This window comes from Phoenix dactylifera, chromosome 4, assembly GCF_051530095.1.
Source record: "Phoenix dactylifera cultivar Ajwa chromosome 4, Ajwa_hap1_PhDact_Kaust_v1.1, whole genome shotgun sequence".
Lineage (NCBI taxonomy): Eukaryota > Viridiplantae > Streptophyta > Magnoliopsida > Arecales > Arecaceae > Phoenix > Phoenix dactylifera.
In genome coordinates, this window is record NC_143193.1 from 42843919 (window position 1) to 42871223 (window position 27305).

Sequence of the window (27305 nt, forward strand, 5' to 3'; positions counted from 1 at the left end):
GATATTATTTTTGGTAGCAATTAACTTTGGGAGAGTTATCGTTCAAAGGAATCTGCTGTGGAGCCAGACATGGAAGTGCAAGATATTGCTGAGGGCTGTGGAGACTCAGAGCCTTTACCAGATGGAAAAGCAGAGGAAAAAGGTAAGGATAAAGAGGACAAAGATAAGGAAAAGATGAAAGATTCGGAAAAAGAAAAATTAAAAGAGGACACGGAAAAGAAAGGAGAAGGCGAAAAGGATAAAGTTAAAGGCCTTGATGGCACAAGCTTGGATGGTTTGTTACAGAGGCTTCCAGGTTGTGTGAGCCGTGATCTTATTGATCAATTGACGGTAATCTCCACTTGGTTTTCTTGCATAATATTTACACACACACACACACACACACACACACACACACACACACACACATATATATATATATATTATATTTGATTTGTTTTTGGTCTCAACCTAGTCTGGTGCACAAATATTGTACGCTTTGCAGGTAGAATTTTGCTACTTGAATTCAAAGGCAAATCGAAAGAAACTTGTCAGGGCTTTGTTCAATGTCCCTAGGACTTCCTTAGAATTACTGCCATATTATTCTCGAATGGTAGCAACATTGTCAACATGTATGAAAGATGTTCCAACTATGCTTTTGTCAATGTTGGAAGAAGAGTTCAACTTTTTGATAAATAAAAAGGTTTGTCTACTACTTTCATTATTTAGTTTATTGGTTGGTTTGTTTCAATTTTTTACTACTATATATGTCTGATACCTGTGTGACCAGACATATTCAAGAAGCCATAAGACCCATCATGTTTTGTGAAAAAAAATATTTTGTACAGTATGCAGTTGTGCCGTCAGCTTTACATTAGGATATTTCACATACTGGTCCTAACAGATTTTGCGGTAGTATACACCTTTTATCTATCTATACTAAAAGAGTCATAGGCTATGGAGCCTCTTTTTAAATAAAAAATAAAAAACCACTATTTTCTTACGACCCATGGCAGCATCAGCTGCTTGAGTCTAGCAGATGTTGTCATAGGAATCCCAGAAGGATTTTAACTTTTATAAGGAGTTATGTCTTACTCGATGATTAGTCATTAGGAGGTCAAAGATACATATTTCTTTGAAAGAAAAAGAATGATCATTCATTTGATCTTGATCTTTGTGGAGCGAAAATGACACTATACTGGATCTGCACAAACCTCATGCTAATATCCATAAATGACTTGTTTTTGGTAATAGATGAACATTACCATGTGTGTATTCTGATGCATGGTGGACATCGGTGCTCCCATCCATTTTCTGTATGTTTTTGAATATTCTTATTGGACTTACTTTTGTGACTATCTTCTTTCAGGATCAAACAAACATTGAAACAAAGATAAAGAACATCAGGTTTATTGGAGAGCTTTGCAAATTTAAAATTGCACCTGCAGGCCTTGTTTTTAGTTGCTTGAAGGTATGTACTCTGTGGAAGTCAAGGTTGGACCGAGTTAGTTTCCATAGATAGAGTTTATGATCTGATAGTTTTAATGCAAGAGACCCGCAAGTACCTGAATATTGACTGTTAGATGATTACGTTGTTAATGTAAGATGATCTGTTGTATCTTAGCTGAGAACATTAGTGAGCCCTCGAAGATTAAAACATTTGTTTGAAATTACAGTGCCAAGTTGTTGGATGAGCAGGATAACTACCATTCAGTGGTCTGCCTTATTGAGTTTTTTTTCCATTGCTTAATCTCACCATTTTTATCACACTAATCCTTTTCTTTTCCCTTTATAAATTTTAGTACAATCTGTCAGATTTAATTAAAGCAGTGAATGAATGGCATTAGAAATAATTGCCAGTTTGAGTCCGAATTATATTTACAATTTATGTGGATACATAAACAAAACTTAAGATTTTGGTAAAACTCCTTATTACCTTATAATTTTGGGCATTCATCATCACTTCACATTTAATGCCAAGTCGATAAGATCATGTGCTGAAATTTGTTGGTTTCCAACCAACTTGAAGTTCCTTTTTGTTATATCCAACATCTTTTGATACTGCTACATGCAAAAAATAGTTGTCCTTAATAAGCTTAATTGCTGATAATTAAATGGATTTACTGATGAAAAGTCCATTATCTTTAAATCTTAAAGCTTAGTAGATCAGGCTCTGGTGTCTGGGTGGATATGAATACTAACTGGTGACTGGCATGTTAATGGTCTAAAATGTGCTAAAAGCCTGATTCTCCTAGTTGGAAGTATAAATTGTTAAATTAACCTTTGCTAAATACAGAGAAACTTGATAAAAAAACTCCTTCTGATAGGTAGACTTTCCTTTAGTAAACTATTGATGCAATTGCAGAATCTGGATCAAATTGAAGAGGTTCAAGATCAAATTTAAGGTTCAGAGAAATCACACAGTCTGTTTATTCACTGAGATCAAGTAGAAAATTGACTGATTGGAACTGCCTGATGATCTCATATGTCAGAAAGTAAGAGTACCATAGTCATGTAATGAAGTGTGTTAATATTCACTATTTACTTGTATACTATCTTTAATCATTCAATCAAGGAAAAAGTCACTCCTGTTGACTAATTTCAACTCATGGATATTTTACAGTGAAGGTTATTTAACATGTTTAACATTAGGTTTATTGTAAATCTTGTGGGTCAACTATTGTCGATTGTTCTGTTAAGGCACATGTCCTTTCATTGTGAGAATGGAATTTTTAGTAAAATGTGTCTAGAAGTTATATTTAGTTTTGTGTTACGATGAGTATGTTTAGGTCTCTGTACATATAAGAGTGTTCCCCTTATTATAGATATGCTGTCCTAATGTATCTGAACCTTTATGCCTTAAGCCTGTTTTATTCCTATTTCAGCTGTTTCTTAGGTTGAGGAAATTTAGTTTAGAATGGTTGAGATTCCTTGATGCATGGCATTTACTTACCCAAATTATTAGCAAGCAAACTTGAGGTCACTTAGAAAAATATTTTTGTAGATGTGTAGCCCTGCTGTGCCCAGGATTTTATGCTTGACCTTGTTTTATTTTCTGTAATGTAATGCAGCCCTGTTGCATCTGATTCTGTATGCCTCACCTTGTTTTGTTCTCTTTAATGTAATGCCCTTATGAATCATGAGCTAGTCATCTGTAACCCCAAACTGACAGTTTATTTAACTCTTATTATGACAATTGTACCACTTCAGGGGTTTTGAGGAGAAAAGGGAAAAAATTTCCAGCTTTGAGTTGATAAGAATTGGATAGGATGTAAATTTATATATTGTTGAAACCTCCAGTCCGAAACTGGATTTCTGAGCAGAGAACTATAAATCTAATAGTCCTAAATCTTAAGAAGTGATACAGATTGTACTGAAGTCTGAACTATTTTAAAACCTCGACCTGAAGGTTCTTAAACTTGTTTGGATGTTTAAATAGTTTATTTCGGGCTAAAATGGAATCCAGCACTGATGCTTGCAGCAGTGAGAGTTGTTGCACCCAGCTGGACTTTAGATGCCTCAACATTACTCCACTTGCATGTCTAGGGTATGTCATGCTGCTGGTTGTCAGGTTCCACCTTCTTTACTGGCTTTACCACATCTTCCACAGTTTTGTCTGTCTTGGCATTACAAGTATCTCATATTTAAATTGCTATGGTCAACTTTTTATGCGTAATTCTTATATTAATCTGCTGTGTTATGATGTTTTCAAGTGTGGTATAAGCCATCTGTACTGTGAACTGCGGATAATTTTACTAGAGCACATAGTCCATGTTAACATAGGCAGCTTTCAACATTGTTTTTACCTGAGGGTCATCTCTTTTTGTTCAGGCCTGTTTAGATGACTTCACTCATCATAACATAGATGTTGCTTGCAATCTTCTTGAGACATGTGGCCGTTTTCTGTATCGATCTCCAGAAACAACAATACGCATGGCAAACATGTTGGAAATAATGATGCGTTTAAAGAATGTCAAAAATTTGGATCCACGTCATAGTACACTGGTAGAAAATGCCTACTACTTGTGCAAACCACCTGAACGATCTGCTAGAGTTTCTAAAGTACGCCCTCCATTGCATCAGGTATCACATTAGTACTTCTTCAATTCTTTTGTTCAGATTACACAGTTGCAATAAGTTGTGTAAGTTAATATATTGTTGTCTTCTGCAGTATATCAGGAAATTGCTTTTCTCAGACCTCGATAAGTCAACAGTTGAACATGTTCTTAGGCAATTGCGCAAGTTACCTTGGGCAGAATGCGAACCTTATATCTTAAAGTGCTTTTTGAAGGTCCACAAGGGGAAGTACAATCATGTTCATCTGATTGCTTTACTCACTGCAGGCCTCAGTCGCTATCATGATGAATTTGCAGTGGCAATAGTGGATGAGGTCAGCTTTCTTGCTAGGGAATTTGTCTTTTTTTCCTTTTTTTTAAATTAATTATGAATATAAGAAACAGAGTCGTCTTCCTTCAAAAGCTAATTTAAGCTTCTATTGGTAGATCTTGAGGTATCTTGCATCATAACAGTATATGTTCTAGTTCATATTAAATCTCTCCTGACTATTGGTATCTTAAAGTTTTACATGTTCTGATACATGTGGATTTTATAGTTTCAAAATTGAGCATTCAAGTTAGTTTAGCAGATTATTCTGACTCGTCTCTTGTTCAGCTGTATTCTTTTATGGATTAGGTATATCTAGGCTGGGTGTAATTTGTGGAAGTGTATACTCCCCATCTTCAAAATGTTTTTTTTTGTTTTAAAAAAATTAAGGGGATCCCCATCTTAAAATGTCAATTTAGGATCAATGTCGGCTGAACCGGTATTGGGCACCATACCAGTTGCCTGGTGGGACAAGTCGGTTTGGGCCCGTTCCATGCCGTACTGGGCCCGTACCGACACAGTAGAGGAGGCGGGGGAGAGAGAAAAAGAGAGAGAGAAGGGGGAGAGAGGGAGGGAGGCCGGCGGAGGGTGGTGAAGGCCGGCGAAGGGTCGTCGAAGGTTGGCGACCCGGGCAAGAGACGAAGGAAACCTTCGCTGCCAGAAAATAGGGCGGGTCCCCTGTTTCGTTCGAAATTGGGGTCCGACCTTTTTTTTATTTTGCGGTTTTTAAGTGAAAGCAAATCATTTCGACTTCACTTAAAAATTGTAAAATAAAAAAAGGGGTCGAAATAGGAAACCCGCTCTATTTTTCGTCTGTGGAGCTGCAGAGGCTGGAGGAGCGTCCTTCTCGTGGCTAGCCGGCCTCCGCCGGCTGGCTTCCACCTCTCCCTCTCTCTCTCTCCCTCTCCCGCTCGCTCTCTTTTTCTCTCTTTCTTTCTCCTTCTTCCCCTCCGGTAACGGATTTTGTTTCTGTTGCCGGAACCGTGCCGGTCAGCTGTCGGAACGGCTCGGAACGGCCGAAACCGCCCTATTCGGGATGGTTCCACCGACCCTGTTTAGGATCCTGAGAGAGGTAAAGTCTTTAGTATCCTCAGATTTGATTTTTTTTTCTTTATCTTGTTAAATCTGAATTGATTAATATAATTTGCTAGAATTGCTACAAAAAGCTTCTTTTACATTTCATTTAGTTTTTATTTCAACAACTCCGGTGCCTTTTATTTGATAAGGAAAGAATGATTTCTCTGGCTTTCATAATTTTAATGGAGACCTTCCCCTAGATTTCTCAATTATATGATTTGTCATATGTAGGATTTGTATTTTATGCTTTGTTGGTCAGAGTTAAATGAGTGGCGAGTTTGTTATTTTCTAAGCAAGGTCTGTTGTGCTGGTACCGGGCATCGTACTAGTTATCCAGCGGCACGAGTCGGTACGGGCCCACGCCATGCTGTGTCGGGCCTGTACGGACACAGCAGAGGAGGCAGGAGAGAGAGTGAACAGGTGAGAAAAGGGAGAGAGGGAGGGAGAGAGGAGCGCTGGCGGAGGCCGGCGCCCGGACAGGAGGCGGAGGCTGCGGCTAGGTCTTTGTTTCGTTCGAAATAGGGTCCGACCGCTAAAATTTTTTGCAATTTTTAAGTGAAGTCGCAAATCATTTGCTGACTTCACTTAAATATCGTGAAATTACAAAAAAATATTTAAAAAAAATTAAGTGAAGTTGGCAATGGGTTTGCCGGCTTCAACTGAAATCTGTAAAAATAAAAGGGCCCTCCTCCGGGCCCCTGTTTCGAATGAAACAAGGGACCGGAGGCGGAGCCCTGCCTCCGCATCTCTCCGGCCTTTGCCTCCTCCACACGGAGGCTCCCCGGCCTCTGCTGGCCAGCCTTGGGACGACCTCTCTTCCCTCCTCTCCCTCTCCCTCCCTCCCCCATTCTCTCTCGTTTTCTTTTTTTTCTCCTTCTATCCCTCCGAAGACGGCGTTTCGGTTTGGTTGCTGGAACCGTCCCAGTCTGCCGCCGATACGGTTTGGTACGCTCGGAACCGGGTGGTTCGGGATGGTTCCGCTGACCATATTCTGGAGTTTCATTTCATGATTTTTGGAAGTCGATGAAACCATAAGGAGGCTCGTTGGCCATTTAAGCCTTCTGTCATTTTTGGGTTTCTTTTGAAAAATCAGTGTGATCTGGTCATTAGATGTATACCCTTTTGATCTAGTCATTGCATATACATTGCATATTTTTCGTTTCAACTCGTATGGAAGTTCATGTTTTGAGTACAAGTCATGTAATCACATGACATATGTAATATGTATCGAGAGGCCATATGTAAAAGATGGCCGACGGAAATTACAATGTATTGAACATACTGAATATAGAGATAAACAAGAAATAAGCAGCCAGTAAATGTTCATGACATGTGTAAAGCCTAGACATTCGAAGTGCTATGAACCACAATATCATATTTCGCCATTTCCATCCATCTTCTTTGGTCTCCTGTTCTGCTTTCCAACCCTTAAACCTAAATATCAGAACACTTATTAAGATGCTCAGTAGAATTTTCCAGCCCCAAAGGTACTATGCTTTATTTTTTTCAGTTAATGGCTGGTGCATTTAAAAATATCATTGTATAATTATTTTTAAAAAAACATGATAACCAATTTCAGGTTTTGGAGGAGATTAGGCTTGGGTTAGAATTGAATGATTATGGAATGCAGCAGCAGCGCCTTGCTTACATGCGATTCTTAGGAGAGCTATACAACTATGAGCATATTGATTCATCTGTAATTTTTGAAACATTATACTTGATTATCATTTTCGGCCATGGAACACCAGAAGTAAGTAATGTGCCTTATTATTATTGATTATTGAAATTCTTATTTGTATTTCTTACCTCAAATTTTCAATTTTTATATTAATGTTTGTAGAAATTTTGTTGCTGGCATAGTAGAAAACATTACATGAATGATTAAAGTTAAAGCCATATCTGGTTTTTGGGATTTGACAAGGGTTGGTTATTTGACTAACAGTTCTATTGCATTATATACTTGGTTAATTTGCATACCAGAAGTTAAAAAAAATTAACAATTATTATATTCATCAAAGTTTTATATCTATTATGTTATGGGTTCTACAAATTGATAACCTTGTTGACCTGCATTTGAGGGATTCATGTATACAGATGACTGATCTATGATGCTTTTGAAATTTGAAGCTTAAAGCTTCTTAGATTTTGGTGATGAATGACTTAAATGGACAAAAAGTTAAACAATTGCGGTCAAGCTTAAAATCTTCTGATTGCAAGTTCTAATTGGATCCTTGTTTCCAATGTTTTTGCATGACTTTATCCTAGTCGTTACATAATCATGAAATGTTTTTTAATTTTATAAAATCCTGTATAATGGATTCATAATAGAAATGCTTTCTTCTCATGCTACTTGTGTCCTAATCACTTTTCTCCCATTAATTACTAACATTTTATTTTTGCTGTTTCTCTATTGTTTTTTCCTTCTTGCTGAACCATGTAATACTATTTGAAACTGTTGTTACTTGGGGCATTTTTAAGTCAACTGTTTATGATCACAAAAACAGGAAGCTTTGCTCCAGTTAGTCATGATGTTAAAAATGCGATGTGAAATGGTCGCTAGGAGAGAACTGGTGTAACCAACTACCAAAGCTTGATGTTTCTACATAGCTTCTGGATTCAATGTAGATAAAGACACTTCCCTCTCATTTCATGCTCTTTCAGTTTCTTGTGAGCTGGCTTGGGCATTCCACAGGCTCAACAATCTAAAAATTTGTTACAATCAAGTTTAGTCAATCAAGACATAATTTAAAAAAATTATGGTCAAGACTTGAGGTTGTTCATAAAGAATTATAAAGTACAGATGAAAAACTGATAAAAGTAATGTCGTGTACCTTTTGTTGCTGATGTTGGTGAGGCATAAGCTTGTAGAGTCCCACATGGGAGTTCCAGTTCATTTAATGGAACTCTAAACCAATGGGATCATCGTTATTTCAAATGAAGAAAACTGCTAATTCTCAGTCATCATATGTAAAGTGTGGAAATCTTTAACTTTGAGCACTATGTACTTTAAAATACATAGCCTTTATGAAGATAATTAGTCCTATTGCAGTTTAGTAGAGGTTGGGAAACTTTAATTTTCTGCTAGTTATTAGTGATCAGATTGAATGGCCAGATCCACATGGCTGGCAGATTAAGGTGAAAGTAACTAAGACAGGATTTCAATATTATAGACAAGGAGGCTGAGATATACTGAATGCCCACCTAATTACTCAAGGTCCGGAGCACTCTTCAGTTTAGCCATGATATATTGACAGAATATGGTTCTTGTGGAAATATATAACATGCGATTCTTTCAATAGTATACTGCTTGTGCATATCCGTATCTTGCATACTTTCCTCATAAAGCAATAAATTTTCTTTGGGGTACATAGGGACTATATTAACATATGTAAAAATCAGACATGAAGCTGCATGGAGATAGTGTGTTGCGATCAAACAACAGCTTTTCTAGTTATGTGAAAAAATAAAGGCAGTACAACAAAGAGAAGGAGAATAAGAAAGAGGGTAAGAGAACTAATGCTCTGAATGCACAAATTGCCAACTGTTGTTCCTTATCTTATTACTGTAACTTCTAGAAATCTCGGGGGTAAAGACAAAAACTGTGTCATTGTTTAGAAGTTAAGATATTGACAAAATCATAATTGGTAGATGCATATATTCGATACAAGAATGGCACAAGCATTGACTGCAATATGCCCGACACATCAAAAAGATGATGTTGTTTTAATGCATTCAGTTATTTGGTGTTGTGAATAGCATTTTAACTTTGCAATCTGAACTTGTCCTTGTTCATGAAATCAGGTGTTTCTTTTCCTTCATTTTTCTACTTCATGTAACATGATGGAAATATTCTTTGGCCAATTTTTCTTATTAGTGCATTTTTTTATTTTTCTTATTGTAAAGCAAGATGCACTGGATCCACCAGAAGACTATTTTCGGATCAGGATGATAATAACACTTCTTCAGACATGCGGTCACTATTTTGATCGAGGTTCTTCAAAGAGGAAACTTGATAGATTTTTGATATATTTTCAGAGATACGTCCTTAGCAAAGGTCCAATACCACTAGATATTGAGTTTGACATTCAGGTTAGTTAAAATTTACTTGTCAAGTAGTTATTTATTTTTCTATCATCCAATAGTGGTATTCCTTCTCCAGTAAGTTGCTTTGAGCCTCGTAGCATGCAAGGTTATTTTAGAATTGTCGATGCACTTGTCATACCTTATAGTTACAATTATTTTGTGTATGCAATGTGATGCAGCAAAGGGTACAACCAACAGGTACTATGACCAGCTAGACCATGCCAAGCGTTGGAGGAGTCAGATGAAAGTTTTCCAGTTTCATACTTGTCAGCTAGCTAAAGTCAAAAAACAAAATATGGAATTTTATAACCCTTTGCCTGTGCCACATGCCAATCAAAAGGAAGAGGAAGTAAACTGGAGCAAAGAGGTTGCACTTTGAATATTAACATGCAAATAAAAGTAAACTGGATTGAAGAACCCTTTTACTTGGTGATGGAAATTCTTTTGAAAAATTGTATTATCGTGCCAAAGGCTACCTCTTACAATGTATTATACACATATTTATAGGATATAATCCCCTAACCCTAATTCGGGCATTAAACTCGATACAAAATCATACTTGAAATAGGACTCGACAATAAGGAAATATGCTGGAGTTATTCTACTGCAAATATGGAAATCTGGCTAAAATTTGATATTGTTCTTAATGAAAAATCTATAAGAAAATTTGATGAATCCACTGGCTCCTCCAACGCTTGACATGGTCTAACTAGTTATAGTACATGTTGGTTGTATCCCGTGCTGCATCACAATGTGCATAATTCTTATGCTTTGAAAAAGTCACATATCTCTTTTTAGCTTTGACTATGGAAATAAAGTTCTTTTTATAGTATTGCTGAATGAAACATAGAGATTCTGGCTGATTGGATTTTGGTTTGTCAATTGGCACCTCCCTCCTTGGTGCTAGCTCCAAGGAGGGGATCCAGGTTTGATCCTGGCACGTGACCCTCCCACTATAATTCTTGGAAAACAAAAGGAAATAATAGAAGAAACAAAGAAATTCTGTATTTATTCTGCATTAATAAATTTAGTGGATAATTCTCATTAATTAAAATGCTTGCAGGATATGTTCGCCGATTTACGACCAAACATGACTCGATACTCATCCATTGAGGAAGTTAATGCGGCACTGATTGAACTTGAAGAACATGAGCGCATAGCCTCAATGGAGAAGGCCAGCAGTGAGAAACACTCTGATGGTGAATCTCAGAAAGCTCCATCCCAAACAACTACAACCATCAAAGCCAATGGCAGCAGTGTAGCAAACAGAATGGAGGAAAATGGCAGGGGCCAGGAAGAACCACCAGACAGTGAAAGCTATTCAGATAGTGGCAGCATTGATCAGGAGGGACATGAAGACGAGGAAGATCTGTTGTATGAGGACAAATCAGATGACAGATCTGAAGGGGATGGCGACGATGAAGATGATGGGGGACCCATTGGTTCTGATGAGGAAGACAGTGTCCAGGTCAGGCAGAAGTTGGTGGAAGTTGATCCGAAGGAGGAAGAGGAATTTGATCGGGAAATGAGAGCCCTGATGCAGGAGAGTTTGGAGTCCCGCAAATTAGAGCTACGGGCAAGGCCCACTCTGAACATGATGATACCAATGAATATTTTTGAGGGTTCTAAAGATTCAAGGACCATTGAGGGGGAGAGCGGGGAGGAGACAATGGATGAGGAGGGTGGCAGTGGTGGAGGTAACAAGGTGAGAGTGAAGGTGCTTGTTAAGAAGGGGAACAAACAGCAGACAAAGCAGATGTATATCCCTCAGGACTGCTCACTCGTGCAGAGCACAAAGCAGAAAGAGGCTGCAGAGCTGGAGGAGAAGCAGAGCATTAAGCGGAGGATCCTGGAGTACAATGAGAGGGAAGAGGAGGAATCAAATGGGATTTCATCCCAGGCCGGAAACTGGATGCAAGTTGGGAGCAGTGGTGGTAACAGTAGGCTGGTGGGTCGTGGCAATTGGGATAGTGCTGGAAAGCCAGGAGCACGGCAGCGACACCATTCATCTGGGGGGTTCTATCATGGGTATGGCAGGAGGAGATGAACAGATGACAGTTATTGGTGCCATGGTACTTTTTGATTTTTCTTACAAATGAAGAGTGGGTTTATCTGAAAGGATGGTCATTGGAACTGCCATCTAAGCCTGTTCCTCAACATCGTTAAGGTTCAAGTTTTGAAGAATGGTAGTCAATAGTCACCTATCCGAAATCAATACTCCTGGAACTTGTTCGGTGCAGCCTGATAAATGCAAGCTGCTGCACCACCCAGGCATTCGTCTTCAGAGTGAAGTATTTGTGAGTCTGTATATACTCTTTCTATCATCGTCTTGGATATAGTTGTTTGGCGTTTGTTGATCTCAGAAGTTAAGATTAGATAATATTTATGCTCTTACTAGAAATTCTATTTCTTTTATGTAGTACATCTTCTGTTTTAGCATGCTATGAAGATGCCACCATGAAAGTTGGCAATTAGCCTTATGAGATCTAAACTACTTGGAGAATGGACCTCTACTTGGATAATGGATGTAGCTTGTTTATTGTGCCTTAGTAAAGTTTTACCATGGTGCTAAAGCTTGTATCTGGTTTCTTGTTTAAAGGCTAGAGCTTGTGATTATTTTGATCTATAGACCATATAATGCTGAATACAACTTGATATATTACATATATTAGTAATGTAAAATAGAATACAAAGAGAGGAGTGGAGGAAAGTACCCTTCTGCAATTGTTGTTTTATGGTTCTATAAGAGTTTCAGGCAATGTTGTGAGAGGTGAGGAGGGCTATTACCTTGGCGGACTTCCGTTCCTCCTTGAAGCTGTATCATCTGGTAAATTGTTCTCAATGACTCTAGCTGCTCAAGCCATTGGGTTGCTTGGGGTTGCTAGAAGAGTTTGGCATATGCTTGTAGACTTGGGGGCTATTCCAGCACTCATTCAATTACTATGTGATGCATCATTGCTGGTAATGTTCTTGGTATTATCTCATCTCACTTTGACTATCTTAGGCCAGTAGTTCAAGCTGGTGCAATGCCTACGTATGTGGAGCTGCCTAGAGAACCTGAACCCCTTGGGAAAGAAATTGCAGTGGATGTCTTTTGTGTACTGGCCGTGGCAGAGGAGAACGCTGTGTTGATTGTGGAAGAGCTGGTGAGGATTCTCCAGGGCAATGAAGAAGCAGCAAAATCTGCAGCTGTAGATGTCTTGTGGGATCTTTCAGGGTACAAACATTCCATTTCAATTGTGCGAGAATCGGGTGCTATTCCACTTCTAACTGAGCTTTTGCGAAATGGGAATGGTGACCTTAGGGAGAAAGCTGCAGGAACCATTGCACAATTAAGTAATGAAGGAGTGAACAGGGAAGCTATGGTGGAAGCTGGTGCTATACCAGTCCTGATTGATCTGTTGAGAGGTCATTCAGAAGAGGAACTGAGGGAATATGCTAGGCAAGTTCTGATTAATTTGCAGAAGACCTGCTTTACCATGAGAGAGTTTCTGAAGCTTTTGATACCCCTTCATTCCTGGCCGTACAAGAGAGGTTAAGCGGAATCCGGGCTTCTGATGAGCACATGGTCAGGTCTATGAGACTGATAAGTGCTGAACAATGCACATCGGACTCAGAACTAATGTGACTCTTTTGGTGGTATTCTATCAGATGTTATTGTGCTGTTACAGGTTTTTCGCCGCTGTTTGTTTTTCATCTTGTAACTTTTTTTGTTTGATTTCATCTCTTTTAATGAAGATGATTTTGACGATGTTGCTGCGTTGTGATTAATATTGCAGCAGTTATGATCAAGATATACATGCCAGCAGCAATAGAAATGCGTATGGCCTCGTTTTTATTCAATAGCCTGCTTTTAGGGGAGATTATGATACCCAGCTGGGATATGTTTCATGTGAGATTTGCTTCTATAGAGCAGCTTATTTTTCTTTTCAATCAATTTATGTCAATAACTAAAACTTGGTCTTTTTGTGCCAAAGAGCCTAAGAGTGATCATCCCACATCTTCCTTCCATGGTGCGGGAAAGAGCATTGCCTTGGGTGGGTGGTGGTTATTATTACAAACTTGTTGCAGGTATTAACAAGTCGTTTTGCTTGGGTAGCAGCTACAAGGTCAATATTATCTTGTATTTTGGAGGCATTGATCATAAACTCCTTTTCATCTTTTATGAGATAATACTTTTTCAGACGTCGATAGAAGACTGCATCTCGATCTTAAAAGTACAGACTTCTAAAGATAATCTGACAAACATTTGAAAAACGTACTTCATAAGTTACCTTATTAATATGCATCTCAATTATGGCGAATTTGAAGGTACACTGCTTAGTGATATTCAATTCAACGCCCTTTTGAATCTAATCAAGAGGATAGGGATGTGGATGAGGCTTTCTCTGCGACGTCAGTTTTCGAACCAAATTGTCAGAGATGAGGTTCTTCTGGTTTTCAAGATCTATAATAGTCTTTATGATGTTCTACTTAAATCTTTAGGCGAAAGAGTTTCGCTCGTGCTTCTAGATTTGCTTGAGTTGTTGTCTCGAGTTTCTCGCCATCAGGCTCAATTTGGAGTATGCTTGCTCAAACTCAGGCAGATCCTCAACTTCTACAGTAGTGAGAACTGTCTTTTCCTTCTTTTTCGGGTCCTCATCCTTTTATATCTTCCTCTTCGGTCACAGGTCGAGGTGAAGTTTCGTAGTGTGTCCATGGAGGTTACAATAATCGCAAGAATTTCTCCAAGTCGTGTTGGCTTGCTTCTTGCCTTGCTCCTCCTTTTTGGCTTGGTTTTTTGCTGCCTTTCTTAAACTTATCCCCCTTTTTACCTTCCCTAGGTCGATTCTTCTCCTCAATCCTTATGGTCTTCACATTGGCTTCGCTAATGTCATTACCTGTGAGGACCCGTGCGGGCGTGTGTTTAGTCCCATATCGGTTATTCGCTGGGTAGATCTTGGGTACTTATACAGGATCAAGGAACCCAAACAATAACTTCCGGCTAGCCATTTTGGGTGATATCCTGGGTTGTTACAAATGGTATCAGAGCGGACCCGGCTCATAACCTATGTGGACTAGGGGACACTGCAGCACGGATCTATTGGGGCTGACCACGGGCCAATCGTGGTGTTTGTGATTAGATTTGAATAGATATGAACCCTTAGCCTGACGAGGACGTCAGGGCTTGAACGGGGGGAGTATGTGAGGACCCGTGCGGGCGTGTGTTTAGTCCCACATCGGTTATTCGCTGGGTAGATCTTGGATACTTATACAGGATCAAGGAACCCAAATAATACCTTCTGGCTAGCCATTTTGGGTGAGGTCCTGGGTTGTTACATTACCTTTGAAGAGTTTTAGCTTCTTTCGGATGCTCTCGTGGAGACCTCCGATGTACTTGATAAAAACTACGTGATCGATGGAGATTCTGAATGAAATTGCTCGCTTGTGGATCTCGGTAGTGTAATTTTGGATAGACTGATCATACGCCATAGGTATTGTTGCTTGATCCACCGATTCTTCTCATGGTTGATTGGGTAGAACAACTTGGTTAGACTCTTGAATTTATTCTATGTTAGATTTGAGACGTTGCTTTCCTCATATATGAATTCCACCAGGTAAGACCATTGCTAGAAGCTTGAGATAGGCAAAAGCTATCTTTTGGACGCTAGAGTATCTATAGACAGTAAAGTATGTCTCAACTGGTCTAGCTAACGGTTCTCGACTCGACCTTTAACTTGAAATAGTTGACGAGAGAGATTTTTTGTACCGGTAGGCTGCTTATCCCATCCTCCTTTCTGGATGGTGGATTGCCATCTTGAGATGTAGGAAACAACTTGGCAATAGGAGTTGCTTGTGCTTGTGCTTATGCTGAAGGTATCACCAATCTGGAGATGATCTTAGTGAGTCAGCCAATCTTCTCCTCCAGTTGTATGAGACGTCCCTTTGTCTCATTATCCGTCGAGGAAGAACTAGCATCCATACTCGTCTTTTTCCTTTGATGTACTTGAAACACGGATATAACTTCTCTTGATTGCTTGTTGTTCATGTGTTTGGACCATGAATAGAGGCCCCCATGGATATAGAGGATTAGAGCTTTGATACCAACCTAATCCGATTAGGGAGAAAGAAGAATTTCTAGCTTTGGTGCCAACTTACTCTCATTAATGTAGAGGAATCTGGTTCTGATACTTACTCCTACAGGTGTCGCTATAGGAAAATCGTGCTTTAACGACCCTTTTTTACCGACGCTTTTCCCAAGCGTCGGCGCTTTTCGGACTAGCGCCAAAACTTGCCGATGCTTTTAAAAAGCGACGGCCATAGACGACGCTAATTAGCGTCGTCGTAGACTGTGGCCTAAGACGATGCTTATACGCATCGTTAGAAGTAAAATTGACATCAAAACCTAGCGGCCGTTCCCCTCCAAATTCTGCATCCCGATCAAGGCTAGCCCTAGCTCGTCTCCTCCTCCCTCCTATCCGATGAAGAGCGGCTGACCCTTTTCTTCTCTAGCGCCGAGCGACATTCGATGGCAAGCTCCTCTCCTCCCTCTTCTCCGACGATGAGCGGCCGACCTTTGTCCTCTCCGGCCGAGTGACGTCCGACGGCAAGCTCCTCTCCTCCTCCCTCCTCTCCGACGACAAGTGGCCGACCCTTGTTCTCTCCGGTGCCGAGCGACATCCGATGGCAAGCTCCTCTCCTTCTCCCTCCTCTCTGGCATTTAATAGCGGTGAGTTTTTTTCCCAACCCTCTCTGGCATTTCAAATTTTAGAATTAACCAAAAATTAGTAGCTCGTGGATTGGTCCATAGAAACAATGCCTATATGAAGTCCTTATTTATATGCATGATGTATTGTCTATTACTTCTAATCTTATTTGCGGTGATTCGTGGTGCTTATTTTTGGATACTTATATGGTTTTTTTACGTTATCTTGCCTCTTAGATTTTCCTCGGTTGTTATTGCAGCACTTGATTTTTCTGATTCTATGTAGAATTTCTGTAATCCTTCTTTGCATTTTGTTCTTGATTTTATTGGCCTTATTCGAAACCCCCCCAAAAAAGGAAAAAAAATATAAATGGGCAACTATTTTTACGGGGCTTGTTTCTTAGTCCTCTGCTACAAGATAGAGAAAGAACATTTCATGGAAGTTTTGTTTAGGCGTGTCTGGGAGCATCACGAGCAGGATGGCCCGCTTGCTGTGGGTGCAGGATAGGTCTTCTGTCTTTTTTACTGTTTTTTCTTTGGTTACATGGTCGAGGAGATTAGCATCACTGTAAACAAAAGAGAGAAGATGGAACCTCCGCCTGTTTTCACTGAAACAGTGCCCAGTTTTTGACAAATATTTTTCACTTTCAGAAAATTAACATGGCTTTTATTGTCTACTGTTGAAGGCTCAGTGTTTAAACATAAGCTTATGCAATGCAAAATATGGAGACCACAGACCAAACGCTCTGAAGCAATTAATGCTTCCAACCCCCAAACTGCCGGCCAATATTGGTAGGAAGGAGGACCCCGCAATGCATTCAGATAATTCTAAATAAATCTTCACATTATGTGCGAAGATTCTAATCCACCACTATAAACTCTAATGTCATAGACTACTAACTCTACCTAAATAAGAAATGAAAACCTTAAGCCCTTATAATAATTTCTACCGCATCAAACTACAGATACGTGCGCTGACGGAATCCAAGAATGACAACCTATGCAAAATATAGTAACTGAAAAACAGAGAAGGTCCCTGGCATGGTCAGCAACTGTTCTTGACATAGAAATGTTTTCTGAGTAATATTTCATCAGATAATAAGAAGTACATTATCAGTGCAAGGTCTAAATAATATAGATTAGTTTGGTTCCAATTCTCACTAATTGAATTAGTTCATTTCCAGGTTAAGGGGTTGGATGTCTTAATATTCTAACCCAGCCAGACCATTATATATATATATATATATATATATATATATATATATATATATATATAGTTTACAAACCAATCTCTCTTTGTGCCATTTGCCGTATGCCATGTTGGCAATAGAAAGATTCTTTGTGATTATAGGATTGCTACGATCTCTTTGCAAGATAATTGTTGACAAGGTCAATTTCAATTGCTCAGCTGGTCACATTGAATTAATTATCAATTCATATAGATTTTATTTATTATTTAACTAATATTGTTTCTTTTTGTACATATTAGGTAACAACATGCTGCGAGAAAAATGATTCAGAGATGTTGAGTTTCAGTACACGTCCGTGGGATCTTCTTCCTATCAGTCCCTGCGGTCCCAACAGCCCGACGAGCCCCAGCAGCACGAGTCCCATTCTCAGCACGAGTCCCATACTCAGCACGAGTCTCAGTCTGAGCACGTTCCACCTACTGATTGTCCATACATGGATGACGTGCACATGCAGGATAATTTGATTTATATTTTATATATTAATTTTTCTTACAATCTAATTATATTAAATCATTTGCCTTTAATATTTTAATTAATGGATGGATATTTTATTTTATTTTTATAGATGGACTGGGGAGAGTGAGGAGGACACGAGGACCCACTCGAGCATGGGACGTGTGGAGCCTATGCGAGGATGAGAAGATCGTGGTACATTGCAATGAACTAGGGCAGCCTATCAAGAGGGCTGCAAGCATTTTATCGATTTTTCTAGGATCGGTTGAGTGGAAGGGTCAGTTGTGTTCGCTCAACTATACGAAAAGAAATAAAATGCTTTCTTCAAATAAGGTTGAGCTTATTAAAGTTATTGAGGTAAAGAATTGAATTTGTTTACTATCATAATTTTATTTTTTGATTTAACATTATTATAACATTCTTTAATTACTTTGATGTAGAAAAAGTTTTTGCTCCTCAAAGAGAGAGCCATGATTGGGTGCTGAAGTCCGTCAACCGCAAGTGGAAAGAATATAGGGCCAAGTTAAAGGTAGACTGGAAGCACGATGGTATGACAGAAGAGGAGATTGCCCGTGTTTTTCCTCCTGATGTAATCCCTCATCAGTAGAGGGAGCTTGTCCACTATTAGTTTTCCGTGAAAGCTCAGGTTGTATATATTTTTTCAATACCTTATATTGTATTTACTAATAATTTAGATTACAAATTTATATTGTTCATTCTTTTTTTGGGAAGACATATTCCAACATTGGTACAGACTATTCCTCATACTCCAGGCTCGATGAGTTATGCTCGACGTAGAGCTGAATTCGTAAGTTTTTTTGAAACTCTTTGAAACTATTTTAAACTGCTCTATCATATAGTATATATCATGATAACTAGCTTGCCAATATACTTTTTGTTATAGATGGATGATAATGGGAGGGAGCCTGATAAGGTGGAGTTTTATAAGATGACTCACACCCACCGAGATAGCAGTTTTGTTCGAAAGGAGTCAAGAGATATAGTTGTATGTATTCATTTTTGAATCTTTCAACGATATTTTTATTAGTTCTATTATTGGCATACATTAATATGATTTTTTCTTTTGAGAGATATAGGATAGGGCAACAACTCTTATTTTAGAGCACGTCGGGGAGTCATCATCATCCGACGCGACCAATCATGTCAAAGCTCAGGTGCTCGCTGAATTATTAGGCCCAGAGCATTATGGTAGAGTGAGGGGTTATGGCGTTGGAGTTACCCCCACTCAGTTGTCTACAATGGGCATGTATACTAAAAAAGCTGGAGAAGGCAGTACAATGCAGAAGTTAGTAGACTTCGGGCATCAATTGAAGATATGAAGGATCGCCATCAGGCAGAGTTGGTGGAGCTGAAGCAGAACCAACAAACTTTGCAGTCTCAGCTCGAGCATATTTCATCTATGTTACAACGATTTCTCCCTCCTTAGGTAAATCACTATATGTATTTGATGACTTTATATAATTATCACTTATTTTGCATGAGTTAATGATTTTCATATTCCTAACTTCTAAAGTTTCTCTTTTTTTTTGTAGATTTCTGATACTTCAATAACTCGTAGAGATGATGATGGTGCTGAATTTGGTCCCTCTTACTTTTTAGACTGTTATTTAAGAAGTTTTATATATATCTTTCTTATATTTTTCAAAGTACATTGTAATTCTAAACTTATTAATCATATATGACAATATGAATGTTTTGCATGATTTGAATATTTGTGTTGATGTAAATATAATGCAGGTTTATATTGATGTAAATGTTGATTTATGATATGCATGTGTTTTTCTAATATTTTTTTTTAAAAAATTCCTCTCCCGATGCTTTAAAGCGTCGTTAAAAACCAGTGGCTGGAACGCTTTCGCCGACGCTTTAAAAGCATCGGTAAAACTATTCATCGATGCTTATAAGCGTCGGCAAAAATCCCAGCAACTATGGCGGCACGCCCGAGTAGTAGTTTATGCCGATGCATGTTTGCGTCGGCAAAAGCGCCTACACCGACGCTTTTTTTAGCGTCGGTAAATCCCGGGTTTTGCCAATGCTTTTCTTTAGCATCAGCAAAAACCTTTCCCACTCAGTTATCGCCGATGCGTTTACGATGCTTTCTCTGACGTCGGCGGAATTTTTACCGATGCTTATTAGTGTCGGTAAAGGCTGTGAAAAACGTCGGTAAAAGGTACTATTTCTGTAGTGTGTAGAGGATCAAAGCTTTGATGCCAACTTAATTTGATCGAGGAGAAAGAAGAATTCCTGACTTTGATACCAACTTACTCCCATAATTGTAAAGGAATCTAGTTCTGATATTAATTACTCCTATAGATGTAGAAGATCAAAGCGCTAATACTAACTTGATCTAATTAGATCAAGATAGAATTCCATCAGGTAAGAGCATGGCTATCATATCAACTTACTCCCATAGATGTAGAGAAATTTGGCTCTAATACCAACATAATCCGATTAAGAAGAAGAAAGATTTTCGTTAACCCGCTCAACTAAAATCTCTCAAAAGAAATCGAGAAGAAGATGGAAGAAGCACAAAAATAGGGCTTAAGTCCTTTTTTATTTTATTGATTATCTACACCATCTAAACTGAGATACATAGCTCCTATTTATAATCCCAGCGAGATTCCTTTTTCACAATTTGGGTTGGATTCCTCATTTAGCTAAAATAGGACTAGATATCCTAAAATAAATATGACTAATAGTATGTGACCCACAATAAGGATCACCCATCATGCAAATCTCAAAGCACACCGAACCCCTTCATTCATCTATAGCACAGATCTGAAAGCACCCTTATTATATGGTCCACAGTTAAAGATCATTTGTTGCATAGATCTCAAAGCACTTTGAACACCTTCATTCATCTACAGCATATATCTCAAAGCATCCTTAGTATATAGCCTATAGTGAAAGATCACCCACCGCATAGAACTCAAAGCACTCCGAACCTCTTCATTCATCCGCCTGCGCAGATCTCAAAGCATCCTTAGTATATAACCTAAAGTTAAATAAGGATCATTCACTGCACAAATCTCAAAGCACTCAAAACCTCTTCATTTATTCTCTAGCATAGACAGCCTAACATTGGAAGGGGCAAGCACCGGAAGCCAAGCAGAGACTGTACGAGACGAGACAGCCTGAACAGCAGAGACAACTGCTTCAGAAAAAGTAGCTGATAGAAAAAGGATCACCCGCCGTGCAAATCTCAAAGCACATAAAACCCTTCATACATTCACCCTTAGTATATGGCCCATAGATAAAGATAACATATCACCCAGGTCTCAAAGCATTATGAACTCCATTCATCTACACAGATCTCAAAGCACCTATGGCCCATGGTTAAATATCACCCACCGTACAGATCTCAAAGCACTTCAAACCCCTTCATTTATCCGCACTCTTGAGTGGGTGAAGGTATTTTGGTTGGCCATCTAACAACGTCCGCTAGTTGGGGATCTAAAGGACTAATTTGGAAACTTGAAGAACTCATTTAGAAATTTTAAAGTTGAAGGAATATCTCTAGGGTAGGCCCTAAGTTGAGGGAGTGTCCATATAATTTTTTCTTAATATTTTTAAGCAATCAAAAAATAAAATTTGGAAAGCTACAATTGTTTAATAATAAAAATTTTCAAATTCAAACATAAGTATTCTCTATTTATTCTAATTCGAAATCTGAAAAGTGCTAGAAATAAATCTCCCATTTATACCCAATCAAATTTAAATCTAAGATGACCTATTTAATGAGTTGAGCACAACTTAAACAAATGATCAGATAGCATACAAGTTGATTAATACAGACCCCTATTCAATATGTTACATGGAGATATTAGAATGTCTCTAAGGACATGATGTTTGTTTTTGAACCACAATTCCATTTTTAGCAATTAGATATTAATTTTGGAAAAATACTTCCACCCCAAATCATGGTTTAATTTTCTTTTTTTTGACTTTCATTCTTCTATGATAATAGACGCATATTGCCTGGATTGGTTGGAAATTTTTATTTCTACATTTACATCAATATGATGCATGATGTAATGCTTTAGTCTATTCTAGAACATATCTCTTGTGCGTTGGCTTGATATTTTCCTTTTTAATGAAATTCAAAATCTCTAAATCTAATATATAAGTTTTGTCCTGCTTCAATTAGCATATAGTTCTTGTGATGTTGGTTTGAAAATTTGCTTTTTGAAAATTAAACTTCAAATTAACTTTAGATTTAGACATAATTTTTGTTCAACCATTGAATTCAAAATCTCTAAATCCAATACGCAAGTTTTGTTCCACTTCAATTAGCATCTAGCTCTTGTCATGTTCGTTTGAGAATTTTCTTTTTTGAAAATTAAACTTCAAATATACTTTAGATTTAGACATAATTTTTGTTGAACCATTGAATTGATGTGCATATTCTTTTTTGCATATGTTTGGAATATTCTTTTAATAGTCATTTTGAATTTTGAATTTTTTTAATCGATGTGTAATTTTTTTATTTTGTATTAATTGACACGTATTTTATATATCATTTTTTTTCCTTTTATGAGTCAATATTACCTCGTAACAAATTAACTATTTATTTTTATCTGATTTGCATATTTTTGGTTGGGAGACAATGACATGTGATTGCTGCCTGCCTATGTTTCTCTATGATCCATCATGCATTATAGTCCCTTCATCTAGACAAAGGGCCATGGTCTGTGGTAGGTTTGGAGTCATCACCTGCCCTTTAAAATCAGAAAGAACCAAAAAATCAAAAGAAAAGAGTAGATAATGACAACATCACAAAACCTAAGTCTTGAGTAAGACTTGCATGTACAATTAGGGAAGGCTAAAAGATGGAGAACCCCTCTAATGAAGGCCTAGGCTCATACTTCCTCATGTAGAAGGAGTCCAGGGCATATATACCATACACCTATTAAGCAGTCGGAGGCTGAGATTTAAAAACCAAAAGTTTAATCCCCATGCGCACTCTACAATGCTACAATTAGGGTTTTGATAGTACAAGAGCTTTCTAAGAAGTTAGATCAAGAGATTTTGGACTCTATCCATCCATTTAGATATTCTAAAAATAAAAGAAAGTAAAAGACCACAATCTACTTAACTAAGATACAAGAATTAAGCTGAAATAAGTAAGAAAATAAAGACACACCCAATCTTATCATACAGGGCAAAGAATTGTTATTAAAATCAAGTCAATTACAAGATATATATGGAGATCACAAGTTCATAGCAAGAAAAATAAAAAAAGGGGAAAGAAGAATTCTCTGGTAGTATATAGACTGGCATGATTTAACTTGTATCCAACTTTTTGGAGGAGGCCCTTAAGGATCTCCTCTATCTTGAACTTTTCTTTTCTTTAAGCATTCTTGGATTTAAAATGGATCTTGCTCCTAGAATTTGGGTGATCTAGATTTAATAGAAATGGGAGAATGAGATCCAATTCTCCTCCAAGGGGCTACTTGTGCTAGAGACGGAGGGAATCAATGGTGAAGTTTGGAAGGGAAAGTTAGAGCTCAAAATATCGAATGTCTCACTTTTTTTTCTTTTTCTAATTATTTCTGAGTGGATTTTAGTCATTTTTGGATGATCTTTCTCAGTGGATTAGAGATATCTAAAAAATACCTAAACTATGACAAGTAGACCAATATAAGTTCAATCCCAGCACCTTTGACTAGGTTCTAAAAAATCATCAATTATAGGCTTATATTATATATCTATTTTTTCTATAGAAACTGACCCTTTCAATTCTTTATATGATTTTTCTTCTTTGGTGTTTCTTTTTGACCCTTTTGAATAGATCATTGAAAACATGAAGAACCTTAATATGCGGACATATATTTTGGCAAAGAACATTTTAGAACCTGCACACGCTACTCCATAGAATTAAAGCAGTTTTCCCACATGTAGGATCAAGACTAGGGCATCTCTTGGCGTCGCATTCAGACTGAAAATTGGAATTTGTGATTTCATTAAAGAGCTAGAGCTTTCTATTCCACCAGAAGATTTTTGACCTAGCTGGAGCTTTCTATATACCGAGGATGTATCTGTGCCCTTACAGCTTAATGTTATAATATTTTTTTGTCTTAATTGCATGAACATCAAGTTTGCTGAATTAACGAACCCATGCACTTTATCATTTCCAGTCCTTCCTTTCATGATTCTGGAAGCAGAAGTTTGAACGTGAGAAAGAGCAGATAAAATAACAAGTCATCAAATGCCATCATATTTATAAAAAATCAGTGCATCAAGGATTCTGGGTTTATTTAGTGAGTGATTGTGGTGAGGGAGTGGAAAGCAAAAGTCTATTGATACATGGCTATATTCAAAAATATGGAGTTAACAGGACCGATGACGCTCGATCTATTGGAGCTATTCGGGAGAAACTGCAACTCGTTAGACAAAGTCAAAAAGCTGCAGAGGAGTATGCATGCTGGTTTTGTATCGGTGCATTATCATCTGAATTAGATTGAAGTCCCCGGTCACACCCTGGGTAACGGTGCACAACAAGCTGTACATAAGTAATTGCAGCTGGTGTTTGTTACAGAATTCAATGAATTTCTCGTGAACATAACAACTGAATATTGTTCGTGTACAAGGCTGTGCAAAAAATAAATCATAAGTGATAGTTTCAAATCCCTTGAGCCATTGATAAGATTGAGGAAGCTTGACCTCAAATAACTCAAAATCCTCCAAACATGAAATCCCATAAACCATAATTACTAAACCTTCCCAAGTATCAGGATTTGCAAACTAAGGGTCAACGTAATCTCAGTAAGGCCCTTATAGCAACAAGCTAGAACTAAATCGAAGTGAAATTTGGCCTTCGGAGGCCAAATTTAATCCAAATATAGAACGTGGCAGCTGAATCCAGAGAAGACAAGGAATTAGTTGAAAGAGAGGTCCCGGCCAGCCAAATCCAAGATTTCCGGGGACACAACGGTTTACTAAAGATGAGCTAATCTCCAGGATTTCCACCGGAGCAAAACCGGCAGCGATTGCAACCGTTTCGAGCAAAAATGTGACCGTTAGCGCGCGGGTTCGCCTGTGTGAAAGAATCTCTAGAGGGTCAATCACTGCCTCTCTGTATTCTATCTGTACTTCGGTCAGTCGTTCCTCCTCACCTGATCCTTCTTCCTCTCTCGCTCTCTCCGTCTCTCTTGTGCGATCTTTTGCTCCTCAATCCTCTGATCTTCGTCTGAGAAGCTTGGAGTCCAAGAGAGGTCGCTGGGACGACAATGCTGCCGCCGGGCTTCTTGTTCAGACCGAGCGACGAGGTTCTCCTCGTCACCTACCTCAAGAACAAGTTACTTCAGTGGCCTCTTCCCTGCGATGTTATTGTGGAGGCTGACGTCTATGGATGCCACCCCCAGGACTTGGCTTGTAATCATCTTGTGCTTCTCCATTGTCTTCTTTTTTGATTCACGGTTTCTAACCCTTTCTTTGAGTTTTCTTGGGTTGTTTCAGTGGAGTATCTCATGGCAAACAGGGACTTCGAGTGGTTCTTCTTCACTTCTACCCCTCGGAAGCATCCAGGCGCAAGCGAAACCAGCCGTGCATCTCGGCGCGCAGGCCTGGGACGATGGAAGGCCACGAAAGGTGTCAAGAACGTGGTGGATTCCAAGAATAACACCATTGGGTCGAAGAAGAGTTTCTGTTACATGGAACAGAACTCGGACGGTGGCGAGAACAAAAGTATCTGGTTGATGGAGGAGTTCTCTATGCAGAACCTTAGAAGGAGAGGTAGTGCTGGTGAGATGAGGGACACAAATGAGGTGCATATCACCCTAAATAACTGTCAATGTTCTTGTTGCTGTGTTTTTCTTGAGTGTAGGAATTGATGTTCTAACGTTGCATCTCTAATCCTTTACTTGCAGTTGGATGACTGGGTCATCAGCAAGATTTACTTGACTCCAAAAGCTCGCAAGGCTCACGCTGATTTGAAACAATTTGCTAGTGCTACATTGGAACCCGCTTTCAAAAGAAGAAGGATAGAGGTGCCTTACTCTTCTCCATCTTTTCTTCTTCTTATTGGTCTTCTTCTCCTATTTGACTTTTTGTCTGTCTCCTTTGCCGACTCCCTCTCATCTGATATTCTGATACCACAGCTAGAATACATGATGGTGCCACCTGGATTTATTTTCCAGCCAACGGATGAGGAGCTCTTGGATTTCTTCCTCAAGGAGAAGCTCCTCCATCAACCACTTCCATGCGACATAATCAAAGAAGCCGATGTCTATGGAAACCACCCCAGCAACCTTACCGGTAAACATATTATATATATATATATATATCAACACCATGATCTCTTCTTTTTCTTATTCTCTATCTATATTTGTTGTGATTAAGGTTCCTAATCCGTCATCCTTTTCTTGGGTTCCTTTCTTCAGCTCAAATGGCCATGGCAAATGGAAACTCGGAGTGGTTCTTCTTCACCTGGACCACTCGAAAGCATCCAGACGCAGAAGCCAGCACGAGGGCATCTCGAGTTGCAGGCCAAGGTCGATGGAAATCTACCCAATCGGTGAAGCTAGTGCTCAACAGCGAGGGCCAGGTCATTGGCTCCAAGCAAAACTTTAGCTATATGGAACGAACCCCCTTGGGCAAGGAGGAAAAGAGCATCTGGTTGATGGAAGAGTACTCCATCCAGAACCTTAGAAGAAGATGTGGTGATGCAGCTATGACGATGGACCGAAACAAGGTATTTGTCATGCTTCCATAAATATCATATATCTCTTGTTAGTAATTGCTAATGAAATATCTTTCATTATTATATTAACTCTGTGCCTCTCATCCTCTATGGCAGCTGGATGACTGGGTTGTTTGCAAGATTTATCTGAGGCCGAGTGCTCGCAAAGAATTGTGTGGTACAGAACTTCCTACAGTGGAAAGCAGAGAGCTGGAGGTGCAAGAAATATGGTATCAACCTTTTGTATTACCAATTCAGCAGATCACTGAAGGATTTGACCAAGAGGTGGAGTTTTGTTCTTATAAGTCGCACGATAGCTCACTACAGTATCCATCTCCTGATGAACTACAAGAGAATTTTGAATCACTGCCAGCTGAAAAGATCCTCCAACAATTCGCTGATGCACCTGATACAAACTTGGATATTCTGCAATTGCCGACTCTTGATGAGCTGGAAAAGATTTTTGAACCACCACTGGCTGATGAGATTCTCCAATAATTCGCTGATGCACCCAATGAAGGCGTCGGTGTTGAGCAACATGGCATGATGAGCTTTTCTCCTTAATTGCCTGAATAGAAGCTACAGGAAGCACACCTTGTTCTACATAGGTTGTGATTTTTTATATCATGAAATATATTTATGACCATTTTGTAGATGAAAACATTGCCTATTTACGTTGAGTTTGTAATCATTT

The 27305-nt window shown here is 38.7% G+C and overlaps 2 protein-coding genes and 2 long non-coding RNA genes across 9 annotated transcripts in view; all 4 read left to right on the top strand.

Annotated features, from left to right (window-relative positions):
* LOC103698142 (regulator of nonsense transcripts UPF2-like) overlaps positions 1-12120 on the top strand; it is a 44050-nt gene extending 31930 nt beyond the window's left edge. For 4 of the 6 annotated variants that reach the window (XM_088719958.2, XM_088719955.2, XM_088719954.2 and 1 more), the window contains 8 exons: positions 49-330; positions 485-682; positions 1349-1450; positions 3811-4062; positions 4151-4369; positions 7019-7189; positions 9343-9528; positions 10586-12120. In XM_088719958.2, coding sequence (XP_088576084.2) covers positions 49-330; positions 485-682; positions 1349-1450; positions 3811-4062; positions 4151-4369; positions 7019-7189; positions 9343-9528; positions 10586-11569 — 2394 coding nt within the window. In that variant the 3' untranslated portion in view covers positions 11570-12120. The remainder of the gene's footprint in view (positions 1-48; positions 331-484; positions 683-1348; positions 1451-3810; positions 4063-4150; positions 4370-7018; positions 7190-9342; positions 9529-10585) is intronic. The other 2 variants (XM_088719953.2, XM_088719957.2) reach the window with 1 other exon arrangement.
* A 99-nt stretch (positions 12121-12219) lies between these two features.
* On the top strand, positions 12220-13365 carry LOC103698141 (ARM repeat superfamily protein). Its single transcript, XM_008780129.6, is given in 3 exon segments — positions 12220-12469; positions 12472-12975; positions 12978-13365. Coding segments are annotated over 3 exon segments (783 nt in total). The 5' UTR covers positions 12220-12363; the 3' UTR covers positions 13151-13365.
* Positions 13366-17509: 4144 nt separating this feature from the next.
* Positions 17510-19640, top strand: LOC149767795 (uncharacterized). The gene is made up of 5 exons (XR_016400276.1): positions 17510-18267; positions 18351-18556; positions 18643-18718; positions 18815-18916; positions 19008-19640. It is a non-coding gene; the product is annotated as an uncharacterized LOC149767795 (long non-coding RNA).
* A 5017-nt stretch (positions 19641-24657) lies between these two features.
* On the top strand, positions 24658-26177 carry LOC149767796 (uncharacterized). Its single transcript, XR_016400425.1, has 3 exons — positions 24658-25697; positions 25800-25919; positions 26031-26177. It is a non-coding gene; the product is annotated as an uncharacterized LOC149767796 (long non-coding RNA).
* The last annotated feature ends 1128 nt before the right edge of the window (positions 26178-27305 follow it).